Here is a 26,555-nt window from a genome sequence, read left to right on the forward strand (position 1 = left end):
CCTCAAGGTTTTTTTAGGAAAGCTATCCACTAAACTTTGAAATGCTGCTGTGAGGATTCGAGCTTGTTTATTTATGCACTGATGTTGGCTCTGTTCACATGCTTCCACACTAACCTTGAAAAACCATGTCTTCATACTGTATGTGAACAGGTTTCAGGACCTTAGTTCCAACAAAGACCAAGTCTTTTAAGATCAAGTGTCCAAAATAAATGTTTTGCAAATGATGCTGACATGTGGGGATCAAGTTCAAGTTTGCACATGCATTTGGAGATATGTTGTGTGTTAAGGTCTTACAGTGTTCAGAAAAAAAAAAATGAATTATATCCTTAAATGTTTACCATGAAACCGCTTAGCTTTTAGAAAGGTGCTTGCAAGCAGACTTAAAAATGCAACACTTTTTAATGAGGGCAGGATAAAAGATTCCTTCCACATGCCATACACTAAATAAAACCCAAACCTACTATGAATTAAATATAAAAATGACAGAGTAAATCTCAAAGCAATAACCGTGCTGTATGTTGGAACTTGTGAAGTAGATTCCCATGCTAGGTTTTGCTGGGGAAAAATTAAACACTCTACAGCTGACGTATTAAACAAACCCTCTACAGCCACACTGTATATGCCCTTATAACTAAAACAATAGCAGCAGCTATCTGCCATTCGCTGAAACAAATGTGTGTCTGATTTGTTACGGTTTGACAGGGAAGGGGTTAAAGAAATAAGCGGCCGTGCTAACAGCCACCTAACAAATGGCGAGCACGTTATATGGACCATGAAATGAACACTCAGGCTATGTGAATGCAGGAGGCCTTTCAGCACCACGGTCAGCAACAATAAGCCTGAAACACCTCACTGCCTGAGCAATGGTATTCACGAGACAGACACAGAGAGAGTAGAGGGTGTGCTTGGACTGGAAAAAAAAGGAATGTAAGAGGAAAAATGGTTCCATCATAACTGGCGTCAAGCCTAATAACATATTGTTGATTGAACAAAAGCAGTAGCTGTGCTACAGTATAGTGTTCGAGCTTTAACTGAAATAGATACATGCTAGACATAATTAAACATCAACTTAATTATAAAAATAAAAACAATATTTTAAAACTTTCTTGTAAACACCTAAGATGTATTGCTCTGATTGCCTTCCATGTATACTATTTCATAAACTGTAGTCATATGTGAGAATCCAAGAGGAGAGGCTTTGCACAAATGCCTTAGGACAGACAACACAACACAACACATATGTGGCATCACAAAAAATATTGATTCAAAGGAAGAGTTCACAGCAACAGTAGTCACGACAAACGCGACAGGGGTTTATCACTGCTGGTCCTCCTAAATATCACTCTTAAGATTAAATGCCAGGTAGAGCATATTTTTCTTCAACATGTTCACCATTTTACACATGTACTGTACATGTAATCCTGTAACCTTAATATAAACATTTTATCATTTTTAGACAAATCAATTTGTGTGGTAGAGAAATGATTTAAAATAACATAAAATAGCAAAAATCGCATTTAATTAAAACCGGCATTGGAGTTCTGATTCAAAAGGCGCCCACTGCATCTTAGAAAGTGAAAATATCATGAATATATCGTGGTCAAATTTGTTTAGTATTATAAGATTGATCAAATCAAAACGGTGACTCACAGCCCAGTGCAGTCTTTCCTGTAAACACTTACTGACTGAACAGCTGATCCTTGAAAATCAACAGAAAACTTGTGGAAGAGAGGCATCTGTCTGTGGGAACTATACTGTACATACAATCAATCACGAACACCACTTGCACATTACAGAAAATTGCTCCAAGCGGTTTCCACATGTTCGAGCAACTAAAGGAGTTCCTGGGAGGCCAGGGTTTGAGACGTGAAGCATGCAGTCCCTTCATGGCTCTGATGTATGTGAGGAAAAATTTCTACTAAGCAAGCTATTGAAGCGCTGGGATAAATGCCTTAGTGCAGCAGGGTTTTATACAGAGAAATAAATGGAGTTATGCAGTCACTGGGGTGTGTGCTTATAACTGTTACAGTTTATCGCACAATCCAAAGTCCCGGTTTAACTTGAATGCTCCTTGTAGTTATTGATTTTTTTTTTTACTCAAATGAATTGTAACACTGTGATTGTTAAGCATATATTTTCTAAAAAAAAAAAAAAGGAAAATTAGTATAGGTGCATTAAAAGTGTATAGAAGTGCGGACCTTGGAGCTGTGACACAACGTTACCTGCTGCATCGCCGTGCCACCCCGCAGCAGCTCTTAAGCAGATATGTAACGTGGAAAGTTATAAAAAATTTGCCCAGGTGTTTTGGAAGAGTGCAAAATGTCAAGGAAAAGGTATGGGCATTTGAGAGCTCTTGTTACATCAACAGCATCAGTGACATTAAGAGATTAATTCTAGCTGTGGATGAGAAAAATGCCTGACAGTAAACAAGCTATTTAAATTGCGTATTCTTATGTGTGTGACCTCGCCTAAGACCTGTATTTATTAAATTAGAAACTATATGTACACTATGAGCCCCGCAGGCATGTCTGCTCAGCTTAATACTGTTTACCACACAAGACTTCTGAAATGGGAACACCAGAAACACATGCAGAAGAAATAACAAGGTGACCCACAGTTACTTATTCAATGAAATTCATTTAGTGGTTCTGACTGTGGCCATGTACCTGTAATTTAAACATTTTCATTATCTTCAAGAACACGTTTAAATCACGAAGTTCATAAGAAAGGAAACAAGGCTTTTTGAACACTGCATTGATTTTTTCCCCTAAGTTAAAGAAAATAACATTCTTGTTCCAACTGATTACACTGTGTGTGTGCAAGCTCTATCCGTTAACTCAATAATCACACAGAGAGAGTTCCTGGCGTTGTTAAGGCTGTTAGGAACGGCAAATATAGAGTCATATAATAGAGTCATATCTGGCGTAAATCAGGAGTCTTGTAGGAAATGCAAAAGCCTTTCACATCATCAAGTTTTGGCACATTCAACTAGATGTGTACTGTACCAGTCAAAACTCTGGATACAAATTCGGATATACTGACGACCCCCGCAATTTCGTGCAAATATCCTCGGAAATGTTTTATGCCTTTTTTTTAATGGGAATATATAATTTTCCATGCGTTTTAATGCTAAACTACTAAGAGCAATATAATTTGATATAATTTACAAATTTTGTAACATAAATAATAACATAAATTCATATATATTCATATTCATATATATTCATATAAATTCAAATATAGAAAAAATACAAAGACATAAAGGTCAGCTGCTCTGGAGTAGTTCTTGCAAGAACAGTATTGTCAATTGCATTTGGAAAACCCGTCAAGCACCTTGATAAAACTGGCTCTCATGGACACCATCCCCGGAAAGCAGGACCAAAACTTACCTCTTCCGCACAGGAGAAGTTAATTTAGAGTTACCAGCATCGAAAATCACCAATTAACAGCAGCTCAGATTAGAGCCGTTATGAAGGCTTTACAGAGCATAAGTAGCAGACACATCTCAATATTAACTGTTCGAAAGAGATTATTGCACATTTTGGATGCCTTCAGCATTGTTAAGAAATAAAAAATCAGGAAAGCCTATGGAATTAGAGGGTGTGTCCAAAGATTTGCCTGGTAGTGGATACAAAAGTGGATTTTACCTCCAAATTAAAAAGGAGAACATTTCCACAGGAGGATGCCACACAGAATTCTAACCTAATCTACTGGACAAACATTACTGCCAAATTTAACAGAAATTAAAGTTTACAATGGGAAACGAGTTCTCATTTTAATTACCAGCATCTCAGTCTCTGTATTATCATTTGAGGAAAGTGTCACCTACATCATTTAAAAACAAGTCTCATCATCATCACAAATCAAAGCTCAGACCGTAGATTAAAAAGTATTTATTGATAAAAAAAAATGCAGAGGACTGATACACAAGTCTTTTTGAAAGCTTTGAGATCTACAAGACAAAAATTCCAACTCATAGTAATTAAAACACTCAATAATTATCTAAAGGACATAAACATGGGATTTAATGAATTTTACTTTGTTTAGTCAGATGTGGACACAGCATCAACTGGTCCTACGTTGCCCCCACTTCTTAAGTTAGTTTTGCAACATGCACATGTGTGGTATTGATATCTGAGAGAGTGTACAAGAAATGCTGCACCACCCATGGCAACATAAAGCATACACGCATGTGTACTTAATTTTAAAAAAAGAGCACTTTGTGTAACTGACAGACCATTATATTATACAAAATAAAAAACGATCCATGGATTATTTGAAATGACCCATGGATTATTTTATGCATCTACCCTGTAACAGACAAAATGACAAAATGGTTTCTGTTGTCATTTATGTTTACAGCTACAATAAACAGACTTTCTCTCACAGGCATCTTCTGTACTTCTTTTCTCCTCTCCTTCTCCCTCTCTCTCTCTCTCTCTCTCTCTCTGTTTCACTTTTAAACAAACGCATGTTGTTATTTCCCTGAGAAACCAGAAAGCGTAAACTCCTCCATCCTGAAGATTCTTCCATGCTGGGAAACTTTGCAAAGCATCATGACTATTATAAAATGTGGACACTGGATTTTCAAAACATTTTTAAAAATGGAAATAAAAGTCTCCTAACAAAAACATAAATGATTAGGCATATTCTTTGTTGAAAAGCATCACACTTTATCACTTTTATTATCAATCTTAGATAATGTCATGTTTTTTCTATACAGGTCCCTGCATATGCACTGTTACTATAGAAACAATAATGTATTTGAATGAGCACATTAATATGTTATGTTACAGCTAGGACTGATGCCTGAGCCTTTCAGGTTATGCAAAAAAAATGCATGTCTTCTAAACAATCAGATTTGAGGTTTCAACCATACTGTGGTTCTAATACATAAGCTTTGCTCCCCTAGTTTGATTGGACAGGAGCTCTTCTAATAAGCTTGATATTTAGCATTTGTTTGTTTCACTATTCGTACCACTGCTTTTCTAACAATGGTTCATTATTTTGAATCCATTACCTCACTTAATATGGGTTGTCAGTCAGGCTGTGCATTATATAGCAAGATGCAATACTTTTTTCAAATATTTTACCACAAGGTGTCTGTAATGTCAGGTATTTAATATAACTTTATTGTTTAAAAACAGTAGCACACTCACAGTCATGCTGTTGTACAGAATTTTACAGTAGCATGGCTGTGATTTGGCGAGAGTCGAAAGGCCACAGGCCATAAAACATACACTTGCTTTTGTGATATTGGTAAAATATAATCCAAGAATAGACTTAAAATATGTTCTTGGTCGAGACCAGAACAAAACATCCAACCCTCCACCCAGGCCAACCCGCCACCTTGTCTACGTTTGGGGAAAAGTGTCTCATAAGACATGGCTACCATGAATGAAACATGGCGATGAAACAGTAAAAGAGGAAACAGTGTCACTATAATGAGTATATAATTAAAAACTGCGTTTCATCAAAATCCTGAATGGATAAATTGTTCTTTGTGGTCCTCTGTGTGACTGTGAGATTCCAGGGTATAAAACCATTCTTAATTACCCATTTGTCACAGGAGAGACATTCAGTCACCGCTCTGCATGTGTTAATAGCACTTTCTCTGCACAATGATTAATTCAGCCTAACCTCTATCCCAGGTCCTTATTAAACTCCAAAACTTTTTCCATAAACATCTTTCATGTTTTTTCCAACACGAAACATTCCTCATTCTCCAACGAAGCAAAAGCGTTTATTTAACACTGGTTTCAGCGGCTCTCCCTCCAGACTAACGGCTTGACAACGCTGAAAGCCTGTCATGTTTCAACACGGGTATAATAAAGCAGAGGTTTTTTCACTAGGTGAATTTAATTGAAGATATTTTTGTCTGTCTCAGTGCAGTGTACATACACACTCATCTGGAATATCTGGGGAAATTCCTTTAGGCATTGCTTTATGTACAATATATTTAACAGCCATGACCTGTAATCTGTTAAACAAGAGGCTGTTCCGGGGTTTCATTAAATCAGAGAACAAACATTGTGTTAATTTACCTGACAATCAAAAATGAACCAATATTTTCTGTGAGCTCTCGCATAAAATGGAGAAGACTATTCCTGGATGACATGTGATTGCGATCAAAAGACATAGGCTTTATCTGTCTCTTTATATTCAGTGTGAAAAATGACAGATCATAAGAGGTTATTAGTGTTCGATTGAGGATCCCGTTATTCTGTCATGTTGCTGCACATTCTGGTGAATGTTTACTGAAATCTGGGTTTTAATTTGCAGCTACGCTGTGTAATAAGCTCTTAATCAGGGTCCTTCAGGTGCTTTCTAACCAGGTTACATCTGGCAGATCATCAGCCTGCAGCTCCACATGCTCTCTGCCGTGTTTTGCTGATCAAATTCCCAACCATTCTCCTGATGACAGCATCATTTGTTTTGCACAGAGTGCTGAAAAGCAGGTTTGTTTGCCACGTTGCAATGAAAAACTATCTATCCTAAAGAAGCACTAGAACTAGACTTAAATCTTCATTCACTGTCTTATTTAGTGCCAGTGTTTCACCGACTGGTCCATCATCAATCTGGTTTAAATATACATATAGAAATGTATATGCACAAGAGTTATGCCTTATTATCTCACCTTAGCCTAACCAGCTGTAGCAAACACTGCGGCAATTTATTCAAGGTATGACTTGTTTCCTGTTAAGCTCAAAGATCTAATGAGAAGTTTTTGTTTCAGGTGAGAAGTTTAAGAGGAGATGTGGGTTTATTTCCTCCCCAAAGAGAGCAAAGCTTCTACATCCATAAGACAAACACCAGCTGTTTACTGACAGCAAACAGTCTCTTTTTTCTGAGCCCAGGGTACCTCAGACACCGCCAGGAGAAAAGAAGAAAAAGGGGGAGGAGCTTCGTCTGACTTCATTGTACAATGTGACTAGGACAGACATTTTTTCACACCTTCTACTAGAGACAGAAACTGAAAGGGGGAAAAAACTACCCCTATAGGCCAGTATTTTCTGATTCTTCTGTCAAAATGTCTATATATCAGCGCTGTCATAAATTATTCAGGTGATGCTCTGGGTGTCATTTTGGTTTTCCACACCACTAAACATGCCTCTGTTCCAAAAGCTAAAAGAGACACTTGCTTCTATTATAACGTCAACCATAAACAGATCAGTGAAATATGTGACAGATGAATTAACTGTTGAATGAACTTGTAAATAAAGATGCAAAGTAAAAATGACATGCTATATTGATTGATTGTGCGTGTCTTACATAATCTATAAAGTCTGTCTATAGGTTCTGTTATGGGCTCCAACAGGGTTAATGCCTTCATTCGAATTAAGTGTGTTTGTACTGTTCATGTTCATGTGTGGTTAAATGTCAGAGAGGTACAGGAAAGAAGTTTATAAAAGATGTATAGTGTGTGGAACTGAAATGTCAGTGGTTACTATGCAGTAGTTTTAGTTCTAGCTCCTTTGAGTTCAGAGAGTCGCTCAGATCATGATTCGACCCACCACATGACAAGTAAGGTCAGATTTCTTTGACATTCGTCGTCTCCATCACTGTACCAGCAGCGTTGAGCACCACAACACACGCTGTCAGGTCCTGGCTCTGATTTATGGATCGCCACTATTCTGAGCTCCGCCGACCCCCAGGTGCTGCTGGAAGATAACATCCGGCATGGACCAACGCCCATCACAGGAGGCATCATTTCTGCTTTTTCTGCTCACTCTCACACCCCGAGGGTGAGCATGACTGGGTGCAGTTTTGTGTGTGCGAGTGTGTTTGTGTGCGAGTGTGTTTGTGTGTGTACTCATAGTGATGTATCAGGACATAAGATGCCAAATGCAGAAACAATCTTCATAAAGAATGCCAGCACTATATAACAAGCCAGCCAAAATAAATTAAGCTGCAGCCATAAATTCACTTGAAGAGTAAAACTTCCAGCTAAAACAAACTTCGGCATTATGACTAGTACAGCTAATACATACTTATCACATAAGCTGTCTGAATGGCTCCTTAGTTACATTCACTCACTTTCAATAACTGCTTTAACCTTGTGGGGCCTATCCATTTAACACTGGGTAAAAAGCAGGACAATTTAGCTTGAACGGAATCTTAAAGCTCCATGCACGCACACATCCATGCTTTCATTTACATCTATGGGCAATGTACGGTAGCTATTAAATGTACAGTACATAGCCAATTCACCTACAACCTGCATCAAGCAAAGAGAATATCTAAAAAGATGCTAAAATACCTGGAATTGGGTTAAGAACTTTGCAGAATGTTATAAAAACATGGAAGGATAGTGGTAAACTGTCAAGTTTGTGGAAGAAATATGTTTGGAAAAAAAAAAACCACGACTGACAGTGATCAGAGATCAGAGAGAATTTGCATCATAAAAAGCAGACAGTAGAAATCAGACCTATGTTTAATAATAAAAGTGAGAGCAAGAACTCACATGCTTGGGACTAAACATCTGTATGGCCTTAAGAAAACTGAAAAAAGGCATCTGTTTTTTAAAAAGCATAAATATTGGACTTTGGAGCAACAGAAAAGGGTTATTTGATCTGCTTACAGTATTTTAAACTGGCCCTTTTCCACAGCGATGAGTGTATCAGAATATGAAGGGAAAACACATGAAGTATTGCACCATCATACACCATGTCTACTGTACAAGCCCCTTTAAGCGATATGATCTAAGGATGCTGCTGTTGGTCAGTTTTAGGCTCAGCAACATTATATGATATGTTTGAACTAGTAGTTTGAGAACACAGACTATCCTTATCTGCATGTATGTGGACTGTGGGAGGAAGCAGGAGGAGGAGTCCTACCAAGCAGGAGAGGCTGAAATCCAACCATCCTGGAGGTGCTTGGCCCCAGGGCTAACAAGTTGTTTTAATATTTTTGACCACCACTACATATTGAGCTGCTTTTATCAGGTACTTGATAAACAACATAAATCTGCAAGAGGAAAAATGCAACAGCTAATCTATATTCACATTACTACAATTGTTTATATAAATAAGCAACACAAAAAAAGATGAGATGGCCTATGTATGTAAAATATATTTTAATATGTAATGTATTGTTTAAAAATATCCAACAGTCTAGGTAATAATCAGATACTTACAGTAAATACACTCATATCCAGAAGTGATAGCATGATTGTTAAAACAGCCTTAGTTTATTCGTGTGTTGGTTGGTTTCTTTCTTGACGTCGCCCAAGTCAACAGTGGCCGTTAAAAACAACCATATTGGCTTTACTTAACCACATTAGCCATGAACATAGATTGACAGCGTTTTTTCTGCGCTGCCCCCACATCAAATAATACACGGCAAATGGCATTCAATACAGCCTCATACCCATGAAATTGCCAGATACAAAAACAATTTTGAAGTAATAAGTGGGAGCCGCTGAATGGAATGGAAATGCAAATGCAGCCACGGTCTTGAGTACATGTCTCAGACCGAGGCAGCAAGCGCTTGGCTTTATCCATAATATCCACAATCAGTGAATTATGAGTGTCATGCAAAGGCACAACATGTTTGCATTTTGTAATTTGTGCCTTTTCATAACTTCAATAAAGAGCAAGAGCAGGCATAGCTAATGGGAAGCAAGGGCACCGAACACTCAGAAGGTGCAAGCGTAACAGACAATGAGATAATCTAAATAAACACATCTTTTATGACAAATGAACAGACCCTGTCTAGCACTGGGCTGTAGTAGGCATTTGCCAATAAGATTCTAGTCATATCCAATCGTAAAATGACAACATAAAAATCATGGGTCATTCAACAGCAAAATAATATAACTGTCTGCATTTTACTACAAAGCATATAGCTAACCGATATAGTCTGGAATCCTATTTTCAATGTAAAACAGCATACTATGGCTTTGCTTTGTCACTATGCATATGCAACTACGTTCCGGTTGGAATTTTAAACTAAAAGCACCTGTGGAGTAACTTGTTTTTGCTTGGTTCAGTTCCATGCAGCTTTGAGAACTGCTAAGACTTGGCTCAGAGTCTGTGGACAGCAAATAACAGTTCACTCCAACAGCTGTGCATCTCTCCACCAAGCCACAGCCATCTCTGCCACCCCCCATTGTAAATAAACACAGGAAAAACATCAAGAGAACAATTTGGAGAGTAATTAGAGCAGATGAATAAACGGCAGCAGACTAAGGGAGGGGGCCGTGTAGCTGATTAAACCAAGCACCCATACAGAAACAAAAGCAGTATCAAAGCATTGGCCTGTGCTGTTCAGCATCCCCTCAACACTTAATAAAACCTCACACACTCCCAGACTCTCACTATAACAAATCTGACTGATGAGACCTGCAGTGCCACTGTACAAGTCTCCAGGGCCTTAACCTTTGCACTTAAGTCTCACAAATAGCAGATTACTGCCTAGAAAGCAATGAAGAAAACAGATTACCTGAAGAGTGATATTATCTTACAGATAGCAGTATGTTATTTAAATTATATAAAACTATTATGTAAAAATTGTATCTTAATAGGATCTTAATATGTGTCTTAAATGGTATGTCTTTAAAAAAAAGATTGTTTAATTATAGGAACAGCTGCATCAATTGCAGTATCGCAGTAGATTGCTGAGTGTCTCTAGCTGGTCATACAGTCATTATTGTCCATATATATTAGAGTTTATTATATTATAATCCACAAAGGCCTCATGCTCAGACACACAGAGCTAAGTCTATGACTTGTTAAAAGAGCCTCCCTCACTTCTATTCTCCGATCCACAAGGCCACATCATGGTCCCACAACCTGAGGTAAGTTTTAATCAAAGTATTTTATACATATACAGTGGTGTGAAAAACTATTTGCCCCTTTCCTGATTTCTTATTCTTTTGCATGTTTGTCACACTTAAATGTTTCTGATCATCAAAAACCGTTAACTATTAGTCAAAGAGTTGTCAAAGTGATTGCCCCCCTTGTTAAAAAATAACTTAACTGTGGTTTATCACACCTGAGTTCAATTTCTGTAGTCACCCCCAGGCCTGATTACTGCCACACCTGTTTCAATCAAGAAATCACTTAAATAGGAGCTACCTGACACAGAGAAGTAGACCAAAAGCACCTCAAAAGCTAGACATCATGCCAAGATCCAAAGAAATTCAGGAACGAATGAGAACAAAAGTAAATGAGATCTATCAGTCTGGTAAAGGTTATAAAGCCATTTCTAAAGCTTTGGGACTCCAGCGAACCACAGTGAGAGCCATTATCCACAAATGAAAAAAACATGGAACAGTGGTGAACCTTCCCAGGAGTGGCCGGCCGACCAAAATTACCCCAAGAGTACAGAGACAACTCATCCGAGAGGCCACAAAAGATCCCAGGACAACATCTAAAGAACTGCAGGCCTCACTTGCCTCAATTAAGGTCTGTGTTCACGACTCCACCATAAGAAAGAGACTGGGCAAAAACGGCCTGCATGGCAGATTTCCAAGGCGCAAACCACTTTTAAGCAAAAAGAACATTAAGGCTCGTCTCAATTTTGCTAAAAAACATCTCAATGATTGCCAAGACTTTTGGGAAAATACCTTGTGGCCCAACGAGTCAAAAGGTGAACGTTTTGAAAGGTGCGTGTCCCGTTACATCTGGCGTAAAAGTAACACAGCATTTCAGAAAAAAGAACATCATACCAACAGTAAAATATGGTGGTGGTAGTGTGATGGTCTGGGGTTGTTTTGCTGCTTCAGGACCTGGAAGGCTTGCTGTGATAGATGGAACCATGAATTCTACTGTCTACCAGAAAATCCTGAAGGAGAATGTCTGGCCATCTGTTCATCAACTCAAGCTGAAGCGATCTTGGATGCTGCAGCAGGACAATGAACCAAAACACATCATCAAATCCACCTCCGAATGGCTAAAGAAAAACAAAACGAAGACTTTGGAGTGGCCTAGTCAAAGTCCTGACCTGAATCCTATTGAGATGTTGTGGCATGACCTTAAAAAGGCGGTTCATGCTAGAAAACCCTCAAATAAAGCTGAATTACAACAATTCTGCAAAGATGAGTGGGCCAAAATTCCTCCAGAGCGCTGTAAAAGACTCGTTGCAAGTTATCGCAAACGCTTGATTGCAGTTATTGCTGCTAAGGGTGGCCCGACCAGTTATTAGGTTCAGGGGGCAATTACTTTTTCACACAGGGCCATGTAGGTTTGGATTTTTTTTCTCCCTAAATAATAAAAACCATCATTTAAAAACTGCATTTTGTGTTTACTTGTGTTATCTTTGACAAATAGTTAAATGTGTTTGATGATCAGAAACATTTTGTGTGACAAACATGCAAAAGAATAAGAAATCAGGAAGGGGGCAAATAGTTTTTCACACCACTGTATATCAGTTATCACATTGCCCTGTCACTACTGACTATATGTAAAAATGTAAAATATACGGTGTGCCATTACAACTTCAACCATGTCTTGGGTTTATATTCTTTATTGCTGCATGATATCTGTAATTAGTTTTTTTTGGTCACATACTGTACGAGGCGGCACAGTGTTGTACTGTTTAGCACTGTCGCCTTGCACCTCCGGGTTTGATTCCCGGCCAGGCTTGATTCCCGTCTATGTGTGCATGGAGTTTGCATGTTCTCCCCGTGCTTGGTGGGTTTCCTTCGGGTACTCCGGTTTCCTCCCACAGTCCAAAGACATGCAGGTTAGGCTAATTGGCATTTTCCAAATTGCCTATAGTGTGTAAATGAGTGTGTGAGTGAGTGTATGTGTGTGTGCCCTGCGATGGATCTGCACCCTGTCGAGGGTGTACCCTGACTCGTGCCCTAAGCCTCCTGGGATGGGCTTCAGGCTCCCCGCGACCCTAAATACAGGATAAAGCGGTATAGAAGATGAGATTGTCACATACACAGTCATACACAGTACGATACGCAGTAAAATGCTTATACTACCACTCGAGACCTTTAAATCTAAATTATTAATAGAAATAAATTAGGTAATGGAATAAAGAATAAAATATAGAAAAGCTGCAGAGAAAAAGAACTAAATATAAAATATGGGATATGAAGACAAAAAAAAAAAACTAGCTGTACATAATATAGACAATATCTATCTATTCATCTATCTAAATAAATTGTTATAAAATATTGTACCACTTTGTGTTTACTGTATAAGGTCAATGGTTAAAAAAGGCAAGAGGATACTTTTGCAATTTATTCATAAAAACTTATAAAATATGAAAAAGCAGGTGTTTCTTCCCAAAGCTGACCAGCATGAGCAGGCTGAAGTGGCCAACCAGACAACCATAAACAGTATCTGACGCTGATAGCGAATTATATAAAAAAAATACAAAATAATAATAATAATAATAAAGAAAGAAATAAAAATGTATTGCTAAGAACTGCGAAAAACAATTGCTTTTGTTTACTGGCATTTCTTCACAGTCTCACCAACGCTGTACAGTGACAATCAAATCATAACCCTATGCATTGTAATCAAATTGAATCATGAAGTAATAAAGTGTGTTAATCCACATGATGCCGGGCTGCAGCACTCAAGAGTGGGATGAACATATAATCTGAAGCTGTGATACTGGTAGGTGAGTGTGTAAAAGCCATCGTCAGCATGTGTTCACAGTAGGGATATACAGCCCCCTGCATGGCGTCCAGATGCACACGTCATATGTGTAAACATGAATCACTTTGGCCATTTGTGCTGCTTTCTTCAAAAAAAAAAAAAAAAAAGGCAAAACAAAGAAAAAGGTAAAACAAAAAAGTTTGTGCAGATTCTAGAACAGGTTGGCAAGATCATCCAGCATTAGCCACATTAGCCACTTTTACAGCTGCCCTGTAAATGGGCCTGCCATATCATATGGCTGCAATCTGCTCTTTCTCAACAGAGCACTCAGCTTGTGCAGCTAAATTAGCATTGGCTGGGGAAAAATCAAAAACAAAGCCTGGAAGTCAGCTGCTTTTATTCTGGGTAAATAATGCAAAATTACTTACTTAATCAAGGATATAAAAAAAAATGATAAGCAGTTGTGAAAAAAATTCATCTGGGATTTTGTCATTCATCTTCCTCACCAACAACAAGCCCAACATATTGATTTTCTGTATGACTAGAATAATATTGAATGAATTATTGTGACCAGATTAAATTCATGCAGAAACCCATCCATGTCCCAATAAAGTGTACCTTTTGTTCACAATTTATTCTTTAACACATATTAGAGTTTTATCGGATACATAGCAAACAATACGCATGATCCCTATTTTTATTACACTGAACACTCTACATATGTGCAGTAGATACCCGTAGCGGATATTGTAAAGACAGAGACCTGAGTGACATTGCCTTCAACTAAATCACAGGTAAACTCCCCAGATTCCCACACCAGAGCCCGACCTTGAGATGTGGCGCAGCTGTTCTTTTGCTTTCGCTTGCTGTGGAAATCCCCTTGTAACAGGCGACTCCAGGGACACAGAGAAGAGAGACACTAAAAGCCGAGCACATACAGACAAAAGCGGAGGGAAAACACCAGCTGCCACAAGGTACAAGTAAGGGAGGAGAAAGTAACAGGAGCAGAAATTACTGTAGGTAATTTGTTTTATTCATTTTGGTCCATTTATTTTCTTCAGTTATTTGCTAATAAACTCTGCTCTGTGTGTGCGTTTGTGTGTGCCCGTTACTAGCATCGTAAGTCACCTCAGAGGCGCACGCCCTCCTACTGATCTCACTGATCTTCGCCACACACTAGAGAACTGCAAGCTCTGGCAGCCCCACCCTGATTGTGGCCGTGTCCATTCTCAAGTCCACCAGCAGGCTTAAATGTCAGTACACAAAATGTTTGTGTGTGTGTGTGTGTGTGTGTGTGTGTGTGTGTGTGTGTGTGTGTGTGTGTGTGTGTGTGTGTGTGAATGCGTGCACGTGTGTGTGCGAGCACTCACACTGGCCACGCTGATAAAAGGCCATTATGCAGCTTTGGAGAGGCGGTCTCAGTGGCCGGGCTGTGCCAAAGAGCTGATATTACGCAGCACAATCTCTAGCAGCCTTCCCAGAACATAGCGCCCAGAGCAAACCAGATACGCCCATTCCTGGAACCATCTCTCTCACTTATACGCATACTCGCTCACACACACACACGCACACACACACACACATTAACACACCCTAATACTCTGGCTTTTGCTCGCTTCCCAAGCCACCTACACACACAGATACACACAGGCTCTCGCAAACTCTAGCCGACACCAACAGAAAAATCAATATGCATCTCATCCATTACGGCAATCGTGAACGGGCCGGGGAATTTTCGCTCATCTCCTCCCATTTCACAGCTACAAAATTCTCATTTCTTATACAACACACTTGCATTAGGTAAAAGCAAGCTTTGACTTCTTATTCAGAAACAGAGAATGGCTAAAAGGAACTTTAAAGACCTCCATTAGAAATATCATCAAAGCTTAAATCAATTTCTAGCTAAAAGAAAACTGTGTGTACATGTGTGTGTGTGAGGGAAAGAAAAAGATAGAAAGAGAGAGAGAAAGAGGGAGATCTGAGGGAGAAGAAATATACTTGTTGCTATGCTATAATGACTGATATTTTATATAGCACCTAGTACATATCCCATATAGGAAATGCTTACAGAAATCAGTTTATTGCTTTCCTTTGGAATAGGATTACTGTTTCTAAAGGGATACATAACCCGCAATATGTCCAACTTTACATTTATCCTCCATCATTCCCAGCATAGGCAATCCAGCTGCTTGAGCTTAGCCTGCGAAGCCCCCAAATGAAGACCGAGAGCTAAAGGCAGACATTTTATAGCCTTAAATAGAGCTCCCTACTGATATATGTGTAACACCTCTCTCATTCTCACATACACACATACAGTACAGTACATGCATACACACACGCACACACATGCACACACACACACTCTCTCTCTCTCTCTCTCTCTTATGCACAAACATCTGGGTTGCACAGCACAATTGGACAGAATACAGAATATTATAGCATTTATGGTAAATATTTTTTTCTTTATAATAAAACGTTATTTCCAGTGAACGGATAATTTGTTCTGAACAAATACAAATATTGACATAAAAAGGTGGTGCACTATTTGTTTACTTTTATTGTTTTGTTTGATTTTTCAGAATAAATCTACTTGAGATAAAGGGTATGGATTAGGAGTGATATCCTCCAGGACTCACCAAAAAAAAAAAAAAGTTTTTTTACGTAGCTTTGGAGTTAGTTTGGAGTTTTGTTTTTTTTTTAGTGTTCACTACTGTGAAAGTCTATTTACTAGGTTAATTTATTCGTCCTTCGTAACTGCCCAGTCAGGATCAGGGAGATTTACAATAAAATAAGTCATCAGTTTATATTTTGTTAATTAGAACAAATGAAATTGTTGAAAAAACCACTGGTGAAAGAAAACCACATCTCCAGAATACCATATCTGGCTCTATCCAGTTAGCTGAGGAACTGATAGAGCCAGAATTTACAGAGACATCTTTCACAATAGGCCACACCCCTTCATGTTTAAAGCCAAAAACAGCTCTAGGTACAAATAGTTGAAGCACAAAACACATGAAGCACTGACACAGGTATCGTATTACAAACTCCACTAATGACACAAAAATAAGAATATGTACAAAGTAATTTTTTTTATTTTCTGAGGGGACAGTACACGGTAACGTAAGGTCATGGGTTCAATTCCCTAGGCAAAGTGTATCTGCCCTGCAATGGATTGGCACCCTGTCCAAGGATTACCTCACCTTGTGCCCAAAGTCTCCTGAGACAGGCTTTAGGCACTCCACTTACACTGGTTAAGCGGCACAATATCATTAACTATTAACCCCCTAAAATGATTATTACAACTAGAAAATTAGCTAGAACGTGATATGCCAGTTATCCAAGTTATCCAGTAGAAGTGGTACCTTCTGTCACCACCAAGCCTACTTTATTATGAATTAAACATGGTGTGTAGCTGATTAGCCTACGGCATGACATGTCACTCATGGCTATGAGTCTAAAAGGGCATCACAGGACATGTTCTTTGTCTGTCAGGGATGGCATTGCCTTACCCACTGGTACCCGAACAATCTGTTAGCTCATGTATGTGGAAATGGGTAGTTAGTACTCGCTTCGATGAACAGCAGTCGAATGACATCACGTAGCTGCTGTACGTTTAATGCACCTGGGCTACATTTTCGTCAGTAGATGTTTGGATGATGGTTATGGAGTGTGCCTTATAATATTTCAGTTCAAAATCAGTAATAGGTGTTTAGTTGTGTAGAGAGCTGGTGACTGAGAATATAAATATTGCACATGCATATTTTTATCCACCATTCACTGAGCCCTTATGCACACTGGATGTAGATATGGCAACAAAATGGAAACGTTTCATCGTGAGATAAACGCAATATGTCAAAATAACTTTGCATTGATTTCCAGTGGCACCTCTCTCTAAACATTCAATTCGGCAGCAAAAATTCCTCTTAAAGCATAACAGAGCCGTTGGCTTTTCCTTTAATTCTTCCCATCTGTATGCATTTTTACCAAAAAAAAAAAAAAACTGACGGTGTCATTCATTTAATGCAAACATCAGCATTCTCCCTGAGGGAGGAACCCTTATGTTCCTGCTCATAAAAAGTAAATCCTTATTCTCCTCTCATATTCTGCTCCTTTATTTTTTCTTATAGCACAGGGGCAGTAAAACACATGGATCATTACAATCGCAAACACACCTCTAAGCAGTTGCAGAGTAATTAACCCTCATGTCCTACCAACATTTTTTTAAATAAAAAAAAAAAAAATGCGCAAAGGTTCTGAGGTAACAGTGATTTTTTTTTTTTTCAGGGGAATGCATCCATCTATCATAAAAACGTTATGCCGCAGCCAATTTCCACAAAGCTGCTAAGCTGATTGAGGCAGACCAAATCTGTTTCACCAGCTTACATCCCTTCAAAATGGTCATCTCAGTTCCAATATCACGGGCTTTTACTGTTTCCTATTCCCCTGTTCTTGGCGCAGAGTTGGGAGTTGGCAAGCTTAGGAGGATAAAACACTCGGACTCCCCTGCACCGGTCCTGATATCTCTATAGCACAGAGCTTTTCACACACACACACACACACACACACACATATATACAGACATCTATTAACTTACCCATGGTATTATTTATCCGATGTGTTTTAATTTCCTGTCACATTATCTCAAAATGTATCACAAATACAAATGTGCCTTAAGGCATTACGAATATGACTACATCCACACATTTATAGACATAACTAACCATACAATCACTCCCCTGTAACTCTGTATACCTTCCAAAGTAGATTAAATTCACACTAGTCCTGTGGAATGATAGAAGAGAGATTACAAAGATACAGAAGGGATGGGAATGTGGTGAGCAACAACAAAGCTGCTCCAAAGTGTAACCCAGGTTAAAAATTAGTAAATTTAAAGAATAAAAAAAAAGATGTATATTGCAGTAATTGCACTAAAATAAAAAAAACTAAACAGAAATGATCAATTTAATTGGTATTTAAATTTGTTGCTGTGCTGTGGGCTTTTAAATAACTGGGATAGCTATGGTAAATAAAGTGGGATGGTTTTCATGAAATGCACACTGTGATGATTTCATCAGTATGTCAGACGGATAGACACAGAAAGAAAGAACATGTGTTTTTTTTAAATAGCGAGTGTCAACGCTAGTGATTGGAAGTTTGAATCATTTTAGTGACTTGGTTCTTTGAATCTCGTTTATCAAAATGAACAAACCTTTTTTAAATCATTTAGTTTATTTCGTTCTTTTGATCAGAAATGAAATAATTTTCAATAAAAAGATCCAAAATATGTCTACATATACAAATTCTGGCTATAGTTCCAGTAATCAAAATATTACAATGCAGCTAAGGACGTATTACAATAAACAGAATAAGTAGCTCACCTGTCATATCTTTCAGTCTGAGGCATACAGTACATTCTTTTGAATCTAGTGTCTATGGAAGTCACGTGACATAGGAACAAACGGCTCGGGACTTGAAGACTCATTGAGAAGAATTGTTAAATTCTGTTTCCTGTACATAACCTACGGAGATTTTGCGATGATTTCAGTTGAAAAAGAACGAATCACTCTCCGAGACTACTCATTCTTCTGAGTCACATCAAAGATTAGTTAGTCAAAAAGACAGAATTGCTCATGAACGACCCATCACTAATCAACACTGATTAAAAGACAGGTATATCAGTCATCTTTGTTTAAAGTGCATAAATAATGCATTGGATAATGTTTTAACATTTGTAAAAATCTTATTTGGGTCATCTTAGCGTGATTACTAATGTTAGTTGAAGTGGATGAAGTGCGATTGTAAACCCTGCCTAACCCTAATCAATTATATAACTGATTTTAACCGCCTGTGATGTTGTGACGCTGTTTGTATAAACAGATGAGCGTTTTTTTCCTGCGCATAAGTTAAGATGTTATCCTGAGATTGCAAGCCACCCAGATAGAGAATCTTGAAAAGGACGATTAAAAGAGAATCCTGCGATTCATCAAGTGATTGAAGCTTTATCTATTATCACAGGTGGAATGCATTCATTTCTCGTTGTGTTTTTTACAAAACTACCTCATGTTGATCATTACACTGGTTGACCCCTTGCACTATGGAACATTTGCACTACAGCATTCGCACTACACAAAAAGACTCTTGTACTCATTGGATTCGTCATTAAGAGTAAAAGGACTTTTTTTTTTTTTTTTTGTCCTTTAACTATGTTTACATTTATTTTATGGACCAAGAACTTTTCATATATTGCAATTGTCATTCAGAGTTTGTATTATTATGTTTAGTTGATTATTTCTCATTTCAGATTGACTTTATTGTAATTTTGTTTTAATTCGTGGGTCGGAGGTTTAATTCAAAACAGACCAGTAACCAAAAAGCAAAGCTTAAAAAAAAAGTTATAATAAGATTAGAACAGAAAAAATAGTCTATTAGTGTATCCCTTCATATAGAGCCATATAAGGAAAAAAAAGTAACCACTGTTAGTGGCTTGGGTTACAAAAGCCAATAGTGTAAATGTTTTCTTTTTGCCACCTGTAGTCTATGTAGTGTGTGTGTGTGTGTGTTTGTGTGTGTGTTTTCTCTCCCCTTGCTGTTTTTTTTTTTATGCCTCAGCAGCAAATATCCTGTTGGCGCAGGATGCAGAAGCGTATCTGGCCTTAAAATCGATCAGGCTCCTAGCAAAGACCTCCCATTCATCTCTTGCCCATAAAATTTGATTAGCGCTGACTACAGCACTGCAGAGAGATGGGCCGATATAGAGCCCGACTACAGAAGACAGCTACAACGTGCCACGTTTCTTCATCCACTCCCTCTTTCTGTTGCTTCTCTCCTTCGTGCTATCCATCCTACACTTCTTAGGACAAGTTCTTTCTTCAAATCAGGATTTAAAGATGCCTCGAGAAGAGAGAAAGAGAGAGAGAGCCCTATCAGAGAGCTCTGCTCTTCATCCCGTTCTGCATGTGTTTGATTCTTAGCATTAATCAGGAATGGCAGTGCTGATGAGGCTCCAATCAGTGCTAATAAAAGAAAACAGAGTCCAACTGAGCCCAGCCCTGCCCAGCCCTTTCCCTAACGGTCAGCTTCTATCAGCACATATCACCGTGGCATGTGACTACTGCTCCCCACCAATCGCTGTGCTCTCAGCCCGGCGGTGGAGATCGCCTGTCCACGCAGTGACAAAGAAGTGAAAAAAGAGGAGAAAATAGAGTGTGACAGTCCTCGAGCGCAACGTCAAGGTTAAGTTTAACAACCTGATTGCTAATCTGGACTTTGAACTGGGCGGATTCTGACGCAGACGAAAGACATGCAGTATATGTGATACCAAAGCGCAGAGAAAATAGGCACGATTTATATCAAATGTATGCAAATTCATAAGATGTATACTTAAACTGCTGACTCTCAGTCTGTCTGAGGCACTTATATAAAATGTGATATTTCCTATGATTTATGATTTATTGAGATGACTTCTGCCTGAATATCTTTTGAGAATTCATGTCAGCATTTGGGCATATAATAAATTTCATTAGGCCTCAGACTGTCTGCTTTTGGCACCAAGGGGAAAAAGGAGCGGGTCACACTAGTGCAGAGGTTTGAGAATCTTTTGTCATATCATCAATATGGTAATGACAAGCAGACATCGTCCGTCGTGTCATTTAATCTGACGTGACTTTCAAAACTTTTTTTTAAGTGCCATCCAAAGTGGCAGAACATATTTAAATATTCTGTAGAAATCAGTGGAAATGTCAGTTTGAGTTAGAAAAAAAAAAGTCAATAAAGTGAACTGGGTGACTAAGTGAAAATGCTTTTGAGAGGATGGTAGGACCCTGGGATTTAAAAAAAAATGAAAAGGTGACACTTAAAATCGAATGTCATATAGACACAAAGATATAGAGGAACCTATTTATAACCACTTTAGGATCAGTACTCAGACAGGGATTGAGCATAAGTTCATTTTTGGAACATAAGGAAGTAGAAGCAAAATAGAAAATAGGAATATAAAAACTTTCTCCACACGTACAGAACAGCCAGATGTGTTTCCATCACAACAGGTAATTTTTTTTTTTTTTTTTTTACCCTAAGCACTTTTAACAACAATTTATCTATACAGTGGAACATTGGATTACAAGCATAATTTGTTCCGAAAACGGGATCATATTCCAAAACACTTGTAAGCCAAATTAAATTTTTCTAAAAAGAAATAATGGAAATTCATACTAGTCGTTCCATAGCCCAAAAAATTAATACATAAAAATAATTTACACGAAATATAAATTAAAAATAAAAGAAATTAACCTGCACTTTACCTTTTAAAAAAAAGTAAAAATAACCCGACAGATAAGTGTTTCTGTTTGTGCGTGTAGGCGCTGTGTATGGGTGTGTGTGAAGCTAAAGTAAGCTCTCCTCTCCCCCTTCTTGTCTTACGCAATTAACCTTCCTTCACTTTTTTCATACACGTGCGCACACAATGTAAACACTGTTTTATCGAAAAAATAAACAAGAAATCTCTGTAATGACACTCGATTGAGCGACACACTATAGGAATCACTGCTGTAAAATAAAAATAAAACAAATTAACCTGCACTTTACCTTTGAAAAGAATCGCGACAGAGCAGTGTTTCTGTGTAGAGCAGAGAAAAAGAGTGTGTGTGTGTGTCTGTGAAGGCGAAAGTAGGAGGGGTCTGTGTGTGTGTGTGTGTGTGTGTGTGTGTGTGTGTGTGTGTGTGTGTGTATGTGTGTGTGTGGCATGGTGTCCAATGACACAAAGACCAAGCTTTGAGCAGAAAGAGAAAATGGATTTTAAACCTCTCTAGTGAGACTTCCGCACAATTACCAACAATTCCACAGCGCAAGACAGATAAAAAGCGTTAGCTCAGTTGTGATCGCGTGACGCTCAGCGTAAAAAAAAGAAGCACATGCGTGACACATGAAAATTGGTACTCGTAAACCAAGACTTGTTCGTTTTCCAAGTTAAAATTTATTAAAAATCTTTGCTCGTCTTGCGGAACACTCGCAAACCGCATTACTCGCAATCCCAGGTTTCACTGTATATATAAATTATAAGGTACATGTACCTGTGAAAGCAGTGCACAATTATTAAAATCAAAATATGAACCTGTGCGGTTATCTAATCTTGAAAAAATTTAATTTATTACAGGTATACATTATGTATGCATAGTCAGTAGTTCATGTGGAGTTTTGCCTGACGTATACCACGAGGTATGGACGCAGAGACTCACCATACAATTGTCCAATTAAAACTCCAAACTAGTTCATCGTTTGTTTGTTTGTGTGTGTGCGGTTTTGTTGACCAGGAAAAGCTATTTTGGTGCATTTTGAATACTTACATAAATATTTAATGTGAAGCATTTTCAGGCATCATGCCGAATGATAAAATGTTGAAGAGTTAAGAAAATTACAGATGCTGTCACATATTACTTAGGGAAGGATAGGGCCTCCATGTCATGAAAGTGGGATTACAGAAACGTACTGTATAAACTGGAGGTCTTTGCCTTGTGCAACTACTTCTATATGACACTTGCTTTTAGTCTATATAAATGAGTCTGAATACTAAATGGTACATTTAACATGAAAAAAAATAAAGCTTATATTTAAATCGTAATATGTGTCAATATAATCGCAAGGTGAATTTTTAATCAAACAGCCTAATGTGAAAGTAAGAAATGTAAATAATTGAAAAGATTACACAATTTATGCTTTTCATTTTTAACCTTTCTCCTATGTTACTAGACGTATACGATACCCTGTAGTTAGTGGATACGTCTCTGTTAAGTCTTACCTGTGTCTCCCGGACATGCTCAACGGTGAAGTTAAACCAGACTCGGAAGCGAGGGTTGCACGTGTCGGGTCGGATGAAGAGGTCAAACTCGAACTCACTAATGTAGTCTACACGCCCCAAATTGCCTGTAGACAGGGACAAAAAGAGCAAGGAGATGAGTGATTATCATTCTTAACACATTGGATCAACCGCACCTCAGAAAGATCCAGCAGTTTAGCCCACACACAGTTAGAAAATCAACATTTATTCACGTCTACATAATTAAAAACGTAACCATCAGTATCTTCACCTTGAAGACACACTGTTTATGTCGACTTCCAGTAGAAAGAAATACACACACATACACTTGCTTACACACACATTTGCTTACACACAATTACAGAAGCTAGATGGGATGGATGAAGGCTGCAGAGAATCTTGGCGGCCACTCAGGTGACAACTGAGACAGCTTTGGTAGCAGATCGTGAATTAACAAGCCTTCAGCGAGGCATGCGTCTCAACATACCGACCACAAACACATAAACAAAAACAAACAACATAAAGGTGTTTTCCAATTTCAACGAAAGCAATAGGGACCTAAAATTTATATATATATATATATATATATATATATATATATATATATTTTTTTTTTTTTTCTTTTTTTTTTTTACATTACTGTACACTTTTATCCTCACACATACTGTAAATAAGGCAAGGACAGTCTGAAACAGAAGCCAAAACTCTAGCTTTTACCAAATAAAGTATTAAAGTCATTGAATTAATGGTAAAAGTAATAGAATGGAATTGAGGCCTTATAAAGATGCTAAACACTGACAGATCTGAAGCTAGTACAAAGTTGCTTCACTCTTTACCAGATCTGACCTCATGTCTTACAAAGCATCGACTCCTCGGGCTAAAAAGATGGATGAACAGAGGACAGTTGGTCAGGTGATGGAGGAGGGAGAAGTGATGTCCACATCTCAGGCACTGAGTGTGGAATTCACCATGCGGGACCAGGTAGCTCAGAGCTAATTACCGACAGATGGGGCAACCACCACATACTCAGAGCTGAGACAAGCAGAGCTCACCCCTTCTGTCAGGCAGTAACCCAAAGCCACTACACATCACACACACACACATACACACACACACACACACACACACACACATACACACACCAGCATCGACTCACTAAAGTACACATATACAAGTAAACAAAATCTAAAACTCCTCATAAAATAACCCTGGCTAGTACGCAAACTATGATTCTCCTATATATCTGTAAAGAAAACTTCATGAATCGGTACAGAACAGAAGTGGCATTACATTTATAATTTGAATCAAAACAATTTGTTGTCACTATTTATTTCAAGTAATGAATATTGGCACTGCTTAGATCATGTTCTAGCTGAAGGCAGAAATCTAGAAACATGAGCAGAGCTGACTGTTACAGGCTTGGCTGACAGACATATATAGATTATCAGACAGCTATGACAAAGGTCAATGAATGACCTTTTAAATATAACCAAATGAAATAGATACGCTCCTGTATAACTCAAATATGACACAAAATTGAATTATGTCTTCAGCATAATATGCCAGGATCGATAAATTGAAAGCAGCACGGTGATTTGTGTATGTGCTCGTGTGTGTGTATGTGTGCGTGCGTGCGCTGTTTAAAATGAGATATGCAGATTAATGAAATAGGTTGCAGACCCTAAAACCTCCAGGGCACGTTCTTCGGGAGTAAGATGTATTGCTATTCTATATTCCCCTTCATATCTAAACGCGAGTGACAGACTGTAACTCTCAGCAGCGAAAACGCATTCCCGCAGTCTGCGTCTGAAGCCGAGTTCAGCGAAACACATTTCACAGCGAAAGGAACATTACACTTACATGTAATTTTCATACAATTCCGAGTCAAATGGACCGATTGATCATTATCTGAACCAGTCCCTGGAATAGAAACTAAAAGAATGGGTGTGAGAGCAAGAAGGAAAGAGCAGAAATGTGAGATGAAAGACAAAGAGGTGACAGAGAGAGAGAGAGAGAGAGAGAGATAGAGAGAGAGAGACAGAGCGAAAATGAAGTCCCCTGTAGGAGCAATGGAAGGAAACATGGCCAGCTGTGGATGCAGCATTGAAAAACAGCGGAGTGGTGACCGCAGCTGTTCCACGCAGATGTGCCCTGTAATTCATCACATGACATTCTGACACATTAACCATTTAAACTGCTTCTAGCATTGAATAATGGTTAACATAATTAAGTGACCTACAACAATATAAAAATTTGATTGAGAATTCTTTGACAAATGGTGAAGTGTTTTTTTATTTTTTACATAAAACATATTATGCCTGTTTTTTTATCGTGTAAAAAAAAAACTATGAAGCTAAATTATTACCTAAGAGCTAGTCCAAAAAACAAAAAAATTATACACACACTTGTGCTCCAAATATTATTTTTTGGCTTAATTTCGGTTGAATTAATTCAGACCAGCACTATGAAACTCAGGTCTTTGATCTACATTAAAGGAGAAGGTCTGTCTTGGATAACAAGCAAAAGCCTGCATTTTAAACAAATCTAAAGTTAGAGAGAGATTTATTAAGAGAGAGGTGTGATATTCCAGGGGATTATACAGATTCAGGTAAAGCATCACTCATAGCACGATCCAAAATTGAGACTACAGTATATTATACATGTACTTTCAGCATGATAAACCCCATTGTGGACATACTGTATCTTTATACTATATCAGAGTTGTTCGAGGTCTCAGGACCATGGAGAGCATGTGCTACAGTGAGCTGCTGTCCATGGTCTGTCAGGGATTCTGCAGCTACTTTCAGTCAAACGAGGAATACAGGCCTCGAGGCTACGCATCTATGTTCAGCTTGAGAGGAAAAGATATGGATACACCATTGATTTCATTTTTAATTTTATGGTGTCTGACTCCTAAGTCAGACTTTGATGAGCTGTAATCAACACCGCATCACTCACTTCTTAACCAAAATAAATAGCTTGTGAGACATCCAGCCTTCATGAGCTGAAGGAATAAAAAAAATTATATATATTTTTTTAAACGGCGAGACAGTTCACTGCCATAACTCGATGCATAATAATAAGAGAAATCAATAGCCGATTGTAACAGTGTGTGTATAAAGATGGGTTTACATAAGGAAGAAAGGGAGAGAAAGAACATGACAGAGAGAGAGAGAGAGAGAGAG

General features: G+C 38.2%; 1 protein-coding gene across 1 annotated transcript in view; it reads right to left on the reverse strand.

The window, feature by feature from the left end:
* agbl4 (AGBL carboxypeptidase 4) overlaps positions 1 to 26,555 on the reverse strand; it is a 346,895-nt gene that overhangs the window by 297,318 nt on the left and 23,022 nt on the right. The window contains exon 3 of the mRNA XM_053503593.1: positions 23,353 to 23,477. Within this exon, the coding sequence (XP_053359568.1) occupies positions 23,353 to 23,477 (125 nt within the window). The remainder of the gene's footprint in view (positions 1 to 23,352; positions 23,478 to 26,555) is intronic.

Source organism: Clarias gariepinus, chromosome 9 (genome assembly GCF_024256425.1).
Source record: "Clarias gariepinus isolate MV-2021 ecotype Netherlands chromosome 9, CGAR_prim_01v2, whole genome shotgun sequence".
Taxonomy (NCBI): Eukaryota; Metazoa; Chordata; class Actinopteri; order Siluriformes; family Clariidae; genus Clarias; species Clarias gariepinus.